Source organism: Alligator sinensis, unplaced genomic scaffold (assembly GCF_000455745.1).
Source record: "Alligator sinensis unplaced genomic scaffold, ASM45574v1 scaffold81_3, whole genome shotgun sequence".
NCBI classification, from domain to species: Eukaryota; Metazoa; Chordata; order Crocodylia; family Alligatoridae; genus Alligator; species Alligator sinensis.
The window spans coordinates 1380917-1389736 of NW_005842088.1; the positions used below are offsets into that span (position 1 = coordinate 1380917).

General features: G+C 44.6%; 1 protein-coding gene across 1 annotated transcript in view; it reads left to right on the forward strand.

Moving 5' to 3' along the window:
• EFCC1 (EF-hand and coiled-coil domain containing 1) overlaps positions 1-8820 on the forward strand; it is a 127274-nt gene that overhangs the window by 83430 nt on the left and 35024 nt on the right. The window contains exon 4 of the mRNA XM_014520087.2: positions 8597-8742. Coding sequence (XP_014375573.2) covers positions 8597-8742 — 146 coding nt within the window. The remainder of the gene's footprint in view (positions 1-8596; positions 8743-8820) is intronic.

Consider the following 8820-nt stretch of genomic DNA (forward strand, 5'->3'; position numbering starts at 1 on the left):
TTCCCCTATTTATGAAGACCTATTAGATGTTTTATGAATACTAATGAAGAAAAATTGAACCTGCATTTAAAAAGGAGCAAAAATTCCTCCTGTGAGAATTTACCATGGCAGCAGTGATTAGGCTGCTTAGTGTTACTTGCTGTAAGTTGGTCACTTCCGCAGCTCCAGTTAGTGGGTGGATTTTTGTATGAAATATTGCTGATTAAAAATCTTTAAAGAGGTTCATTACAGCACACTTCCTTGGAGGCAGTATTCATTATAATCAGGGATCCTGATTTTTCCTGATAAAAAAAAAAAATTGCAAATTCTCTAATAAAACCCCCAAAATCTGTGACTCCCCTCCCACAGTCCCCACAGTCCTGCTGGTGCCCGTCACTCCCACCCCACAGCCCCCTTGCCCTGCTTGTGCCCACACTCCCCCCACAGCCGCCTCAGCCCTGCTGGTGCTCCCTTGCTCTCCACCCACAGCCTCCTGCTCCCTCCCCAGTCCTGGCAGAGGGGGCCTCCAGCTGCCAGGGCTATGGGGCCAGACACCCGGGTCTGTAACGCCCTGCCCCTGGCAGGAGGGTGGTGGCTGCTGCAGCAGAGTGTGGAGCCTGGCTCTCCCCTGCTGCCTGCTGCAGGCTTGGGTGGGGTGCACAGCTCCCCACCGCTGTGTGTACTCCCGGGAGGTGTAGCAGGGACCTGTGCCCCCCAGATCTGTGCACAGGCTTCCCACTGTGGGCTCAGACTCCTGCCCTACTGCCCTCCCCCAAGGCCTCCGCAGCTCAGCAGGTGCGAACCGGTGCTGCAGGGAACAGTGGGGCCATGCGGGGATCTCATTGTTGCTATGAGCCCCATGCCTGCATGGCAGCAGGGATGGGCACAACCCTGTGCCTCCACCCCTGCTGCTACCACACGCATAGGGGACCTGTTGCCAGGGCAATATGGAGCTCACAGCAGCAAGTAGCTTGCCTGTGCAGCCTCACTGTTCTCTGCAGTGCCAGGTCAAACCTGCTGGGCTGCAGAGGCCCCGGGAGAGGGCAGCTGGGCGGGAGCCCGAGTCCACAGCGTGCAGTCCGCATGGACCCCGTGCACAGGTCTGGGGGCACGGGTCTCCCCTGCCCTCTGGGACTGCATGCAGTGGCAGGGAGTCAACCCCACACCCAGCCTGCAGAGAGCTTGTTGCAAAACTGCAAAATCCACTGGTTTCTCTGTTAAAATGAGAAATCCTGTGTTTGCCTTCGGTAAAAGGGGACATCCATGTTTTTCTCTGGTTTTCCATGGAAAACAGAAAACCCGGATCCCTGGTTATGGTGCTACTGATGAGCTTTGTCATGTGTGTGCCCCTAGCTAATCTGTACTATGTCAAAGTGAAATGCTGAAATTGGGGCAGCTGCTGAGTATTCCATCTATGTAAATTAAGAAGCACAGGGAACTTGCTTGCCTCTCTCCTACTTTGGAGTCAAAACGTGATGGAGAAATTAATACAGAACTTGACCTTTTAGCTGCATCACACTCCAAAATGGAGGGCAGCTGAATTTTATAGTCATTGGCTAAAATCAATGATCAAAATGGAGAAGGAAAAAGATGTTTCTGCTCTATTGGGAGCAAGACTCGAGGCTAGAGTCCAGAACACATTTCTTTCCAAGGTTACAGCAGCCATCTCACAGAGCCACACACCCTCCTGCTTTCATTCTACCTCCTGACCTTTCCTCTCTTGACCACCTAGAGGGCCATCTTCAAGAGGAAGTCTGATTAACATCTATCTTGCTGTGGTTGGATGTCAGAGAGACACATTCAAGCCACTTTTGGGTGAGTGGGTCCTGAAACGTGGGTCTCCTGCTGCCTTGGCAGTGGTTACCTTAACCATTAGGCTAAAATGTGAAAGACCTTCCCCCTCTCTTCCAGTGTCTAATACCTACGAGTAAGTGGTTTTTGCCTGGCAACAATTTTGAAACTTTTGAAAACACTTTGAAGCTTATGCTTGCACAGGTACATGTGTATGCAGCAACAGCACAGCTAGAACATAGTCTATTGTGCATCCTCAGTAGCCATGTGGATGCTTGCATGCCCACGCTACCAGTGAAATAGGATCACAGACAGTACATTGGTGCCAGTGTGTGTGTGTAAAGTGAAAGAGGATTCTGTCCCATGAGTACAGAGGTATATCAGCAGCCCTTTTAAAACCCAGGAATCTGAAACCCAGCACACCCCACATTTTGCAACCTTTCCAAACTAAGGACCCTGTCCTGCAAACAGGCTCATAAGGGATCCAGGTTTTCTGTTTCCCACGGAAAAACAGAGAAAACCACAGATTTCCCCTTTTTATCAGAGAGAATGTGGATTTCTCCTTTTACCAGAGAAACCCGTGGATTCCCAACTTTTGCAAACAGCTCTGCAGGCTGGTTGAGCTCCAGCCTGCAAAAGCTGTTTGCAAACAGGGTGGGAAATGCCCAGCCGGCTCCATGGTGCTTCTGGTACAGCTGCTTGCTGTGGGGGGCAGGGAGCTCCAGACTTGAGTCCCTGGCCCCATGGCCCTGGGAGCCCTCTCTGGCAGGGTTGGGGGGCAGGGGCTGTGGGTGGGGGTCAAGAGACACGGGGCACTGTTGTGGGGGCAGTGAGGGGCACCAGCAGGGCTGGGGGGTGCTGTACGGGGCTTTTAATTTTAATAACGGATTTTGGGGGTTTTGTCAGAGAATTTGCAATTTTTCCTCAGAGAATTTGTGATTTTTTTTTTATCAAAGAAAACAAATAACCCTGCTCATAAGTAGTGCTGACTACCACTGATGTTTCAGTAGGAAGTGTTTAGAGGAGTGTTGCATAAAATTAAGGTTGTGGAGGAGGTGCCATCTCTAAAAAATAAACAACCTAATAGTAGTGCTACAAACAAAAATAACAGCATGTTTCTGTAACAGCTGCAAAGGCTTGCCTGACTGCAAGCTGAGAGGGTGAGCTGTGCCTAAGAACTTTGCAAGAAAGGTGGCAAAAAGTTTGCAGAGGGTACAATAGCTTTTCCAAATGGAGGGTTTGCTGTGCACAATGCATACTTTTTACTGGAGGATTTGAACTGTAACCAGAACTCCCCCATTACAGACCCCAGGCTCTGATTGGCTACTATGGAGCCATAAAAGCTGAGGGAGGGAAAAGCAGCTAGAGAGAAGCAGCAGCCTGGAGAGAAGGGCAGGGATTCAGCCCCTCCTTCCCCCAAGCCAGAGGGAATGGAGCTGAGGCTCGCTGGTGAACAGACTTCAGGACAGAGGAGAGCCTGAGTCATCCCGGGAGAAGCTCTTTCCTCCCCCTGCCAGGGTTGGAGCTGTGCAACCCAGGACACAGGTACCCAGAGAAAGAGTGGGGAGAGGTTGGTAAGCTATCTGGGAGAAGCTCCCTAGTCAAGAACCTGTAGAGGGAAGTCTTCTGTTTGGGCTGGAAAGGCTTATACTGCAGGGACAGAAACCTGCAGAGGAAATCCCCTGTCTGCATGTGGAGGTGCTGGGGGAGAGAGCCCAGAGAGGGAGTGGGCTGTGAGAACCCCAATTCTGCATGCGTGTGTGAGGGGACACTTAGCCCCTAGTGTTTGCAGGAGGTGTATGTTTCAGAAGGAAACTAAAGAAAAGAAGCCTATTACCTGCAGTGGCTGATCAGAGACTTGGTTTTTTGCTGAGTTACCAAGAAAGAGTGAAGAGTCCACCTTCCCTGGAGCAGCAGAACCCTTGCCTCTGCCACCTAGTGGTGGATCATAGTTAAAGCTGTATTGCCATTTATTGTTATGGAAAGAGGAGTGTGACCAAAGGGAAATCAGCATGGGCTATTGGGGGGGAAACTGTTTTAAAGTGTTATAACCAGATAAATGTAATCATTGAGGTTGTTTGATGCAAGTGGGACCGCCCAGCGTGGTGGAATTATTCATCTGTTGTTTCAATTGTACATTCTAGTCAAATTGTTTGTTTTATTATTAACTATAGATATAGATATGTATTCTTCTTCTCTTGATTTAATCATTTCTGTATATGGTTGTGTATAAAAAATACACCCATTTGTTTATTGGACTTAAAGTAAATTCTTGGGCAGTAAGGACACGCCTCTCCAAGGGACACCTCAGTCAGCAGACCTGCCTGGGGGGGTTCCCAGGGCTACTGGCACCCTGAGGATCCAGAATCCAGCATATCGCCCGGCCTACCCTTCAAAGTGATTATTTAACACACTACAGCTCTCAACTGTCACTAAAGACAAAGATTTCAAAAGTGACTAATCAATCTGTACACCCTTCTGATTGCAGATGTGATTTCAGAGGCTTGCTGCTCAGCTTTCCTAAAATCTATGCTGCTTTAAGGTCTCTGATTGGACACCCAAAAACTGAAGCACATAATGTCACAGTCACTACTGAAAATCTAGGCATTTTGCAAGAACATTTCTCCTTATAGTAGTCAGGACTGCAGTGGATAACACTGGGTTTAATTACAGATATTACTGATTCCTCTGTTAGAGCAGGGGTGCTACACCCCCAAGCCCACTAGCTAGATCTGGCCTGCTGAGTCCTGTCCACATGTCTCCCCATGTATCTGGAAACTGTGGGCTGGGGGAGCAGTGACAATTAACACTGCCACTGATCCCTTTCCCCCAGAATGCCAGACCCCCTACAGCTGCATCAGGCCCCTGCTCGCCCTGTGTGGTGGGGAGGGGGAGCCAGGCCCTGTTCCTGCCTGGCTGGATTGAGCCAGAGCCTGATGCAGTCACATAGAAGTGGCCTGGCCAGGACCTGGTGCAGCCACAAGGGGCTGCAGCTCAATATAGCCTCAAGGCAGCAGCCTGACCAGGGCCTGATACAGCTATGCAGGGCGCAGTTGGGATAGGGACACAGTGCAGCCATGTGGTACGGCCAGGCTGGACTGTTCCTGTGCAGCTGCATTGGCCCCAAGTAGGCCATTCCTGCATTGGCCTCAAGTAGGCCATTAGGCTACAGCCCCACATGGCTGCATTGGCCCTGGCTGGGCTAGCACTGTGCACTAGATTGGGCCCACAGCCAATCTGGCCTGCAGATGGACCTGGCACCATTCATCTGGCCCACGAGTGGGAAAGGTTAGGCATCACTGGGTTAGGGAGTAGCCTTTCTGATTTCTAATCCTGGTTGTGTTTCAGTGATGTGGAGAATATGTTTATTTTTGAGTGTGTGTGGAGACAAACAAATAGAAATCTCTGAGCAATGTCTTTGGTGTTGTCTGTTCATTTAAATGTTATGAAAACCATTTGAAAATGAATATGAAACTTGTTGATGCTTTCTATGAAAACTGTATCACAAACTGGTATTTCACATATCCTATCTTACCTGATAGTATTTCTTTTAAGTAAGGCAACTTTTACTGTGATTTGTTTAAAAAAAGTCTCAACTAAATGAGCAGGCAGACCCCAGGCTGAAGATACCATGCCCCTTCACTTTCAGAGGGAAGCTAATTGTTGCTAGGCTAAGGAATACTATAAATCTTAAATAAAATATCACTTTTTATACAGCCAATGATACTCTTGGAAGTATGAAAGTTATCCCCAAGCATGGTTTAACTAATTTCCCTTTCAAATCTCTCCAAAATTGAATAGGAAGGCCATTATTTAATCTGGTTGTCTGGTGCACGCCCATGGAGCCAGCACTGGTATAGTTCCTTAGGAACAGACAGCAGCTGTGTTAGATTAAACAAAAGCTCTCCATGATACTTATCTTTTTTTACTTGGCACCAGCCTTTGTATTACTATGTTTTGGGGGGGGTTCTAACATTTGGAGTGGTTGCATTTAAGTATGGCAAGTGTTTGGGAGGCTTGTACAAAAAGATCATGTAAAGATCATGTACATAACTTTTTTTTTCAGTAAGATCAATTTTCTTAGTGTTTTAAATATCGATGAAAAGAAAATAAGTAAGAGTATTTTAAGTATAAGGAATATTCCAAATCTCTATGGAACAAATCTAATCTCCAAAGTAATTTGGAGAGAGAGATATTTATTAAGTAAAACTGGGATTTGATTTGCTTTCATACATAGTTAAAAAAAAAAAATTGGTGAACTGTGTATCATTTCTTAATGGTTTAAGTTAGAAAGGATCCTGGTGAAAAATAGTGATATTGTAAGATTTTTAAAAACTACAGCAAAAAAGCTGTCCAAACCCAATTACAGTTTGGGTGAGAGGAAATGTAATTCCTGGAACACAGAACCTACTTACACTAGTTTTTACATGATCATCTTTAAACTAGCTAGTATAGTTGTGGGTGTTTCATTATGCAATAAATCTCATTCATTTTTTAAATTGTACTTTGCTCTTGGTCTCAATAATGGCTCATGGCAATGAGTTCCACAGGTTAGATTCATAGATTCATAGATGTAGGGTTGGAAGGGACCTAAGTATATCATCAAGTTTGACACCCTGCCCTGGGCAGGAGAGAATACTGGGCTCATATGACCTCAGCTAGGTAATTGTCAAGCCTCCTCATAAAGACTCCCAAGGTAGGAGCCAGCACCACTTCCCTTGGAAGTTGGTTCCCATCCTAGCTGCCATGACTGTGAAATAGTGTCTTCTAATGTCCAGCCTGAACCTACTGTCAAACAACTTATGGCCGTTATTCCTTGTTACTCCAGGAGGTGCACTGGTGAACAGGGTCTCTCCCATTCCCCGCTGGTCCCCCCCATGGTGTTAATTGTACACCATGTTAGGAAAAAAACCTTAAAACAATAGCAATGTTACATTTTGTTGGTTTTTGTTTAATGTACTTTTCATTTCGTTTTTTAAAAATTGATAGGAGGTGTGCTCAAATTTCTTTCCTATGCTATTCATTATTCTGCATCCCTCTTTTATGGCCCTCGTTTACTGACTAATCTATATACCCACTCTTGTTAGTTGCTTCTGCTCAGACCGTTGCTAATACTGGTCGATCATATTTGATATGTGAGGGGGAGGGGAGACTAAGCATACTGTTCGAATGGGAAGTGTACCACAGCTTATACTAGACTGTACAATACTTTCAGTATTTGGACGCTGTTTTTTACATATCATCACATTTTGTTTGCTTTTTGAGATCACTTCTGCATATTGAGTAGTTTTCATTTTGCTATTCTCCCCCAACTAGTCTCTTTTCTTGGTGGAAATTTGGAACTGAGTAGTATATATGGACACTTCAGATATTCCCTCTAGGGTGTATTTATCTTAAATTTGTCAACAGGGAATTTAATTTCTTCTGAATCTGCATACTTGTCTAGTTTTGTCTGAAGTGCCTTAATCTTTAGCTAATGTCTACTTTGTGACAGCACTTCACTTCATCAAAGGGTTCTGAATATCTAAGCAAATTATAACAATTAGTTTTCCTTTATCTTTTGCTTTTTGACCTGTTCAAAGTATTAAACAGATTAGTGGAGCATGATTTTCTTTTGTGAAAGCTATGTTGGTCAGACACTGTTATGTTTAATCATCTAGGTGTTTTGCAGGTACTTTTTGAAGCTCACTTTTAAACATTTTACTTTATGTAAAGTCCACCTTAGTGCCTTTAAAGATAGATAAAGCAATGTCTGCTCTCCTTTCATCCTCCAGGAAAATATTTCATCCCAAAGTAGATTGTTCGCAGTTCAGCTACTTTATTAGGTCCTTTCTAAACTATGACTCATTGGTCTTTAAATTTAACATTCTGTTCAAGTGTTCTGTTCTTTTGACATCTCAGATAACATCACCTGATCTTTATTACCTGAAAAACCAAACCGTAAGGTATCTTCTTGTGTTCTAGATAAATGCTGAGCACAAAATTAGGAATCAGGTGTACTAAATTCTAATCCTGGCTCTAATAGATTTGCTGTGTGTACTCAGACAGTGCAATTAATATTTCTGCTTCATTTTCCCCATCTGCAAAATGAGTGTAAATACCTTTTAGAGATATTAGGAGGACCAATAAGTCAATATTTATAAATGATCTGAACCTGTGACGTGCACAAGAATGCTGGTATTACTGCCCACATTTTAGAATTCCCATTTAATCCTTTTCTATCCCAGTGCAATGGGCCTATGCTGAGACCTATAGATACTTTTAATGTTCTCCCCACTTAGCTTTTAATGTTGGCTTTAAGGGGATTAAGTTCCCTGTAGGGCCTTACACCAATCCTGCATAATAGGTTGAATTTTGTAGTGCAGAACTATGTAACTGACTTTTATTAGCCTAAGCATCAGTTTAAGTGTCTGAATACAAGATTTGTCACCCTAATTAGGGGTTCATATTGGAAAATGAGCCACAGTAAATCATTGTCAGTGGAAAAGGAATATTTTATGGCCAGAGGAGACTGTTTCCACATAAATTTTACAGATGTCTTGAATTTTAACTAAAAGCTATAAGTAATGCTTGTTTAATTATTAATACCAAAATCTAAGGATAGTTCAAATCCACCTTCCTCTAATCCTTACCAAGACCATTTAAAACTGCCCTTGAGGGTTCCATTTAATAGGCATTGAAGGCAGATGCTGCTGTTCTTCAGAAGCATGCCTGAACCGTTTTATTTGAGCAGAATTGTTAACAGGGTGAAGAAGCCTCCTCTGTGCACATTCCTCCAGCCTATTCTGGTTTTCTGAGTCCACTTTATTTTGCCTTTCTTCTCCAGGTCAGAGGTCATGAAGCTCCAGCTTCCTTCTAGAAGCAGCAAAGAGCAGAATGAGGGGGCAGCATTACCAGACAGAAAATTCTGTTTATCTGTTGTGCATCAAGATCGAGGATCGCCTGCTGGAGGGGCAGGGATTTCAGAGAACGGTATTGAGAATTTATATAATTAGAGCAGAATTCCAAGCTGTTTTATTTCCTCAGTGTTTTGTCAGTTTATCAGCAGGA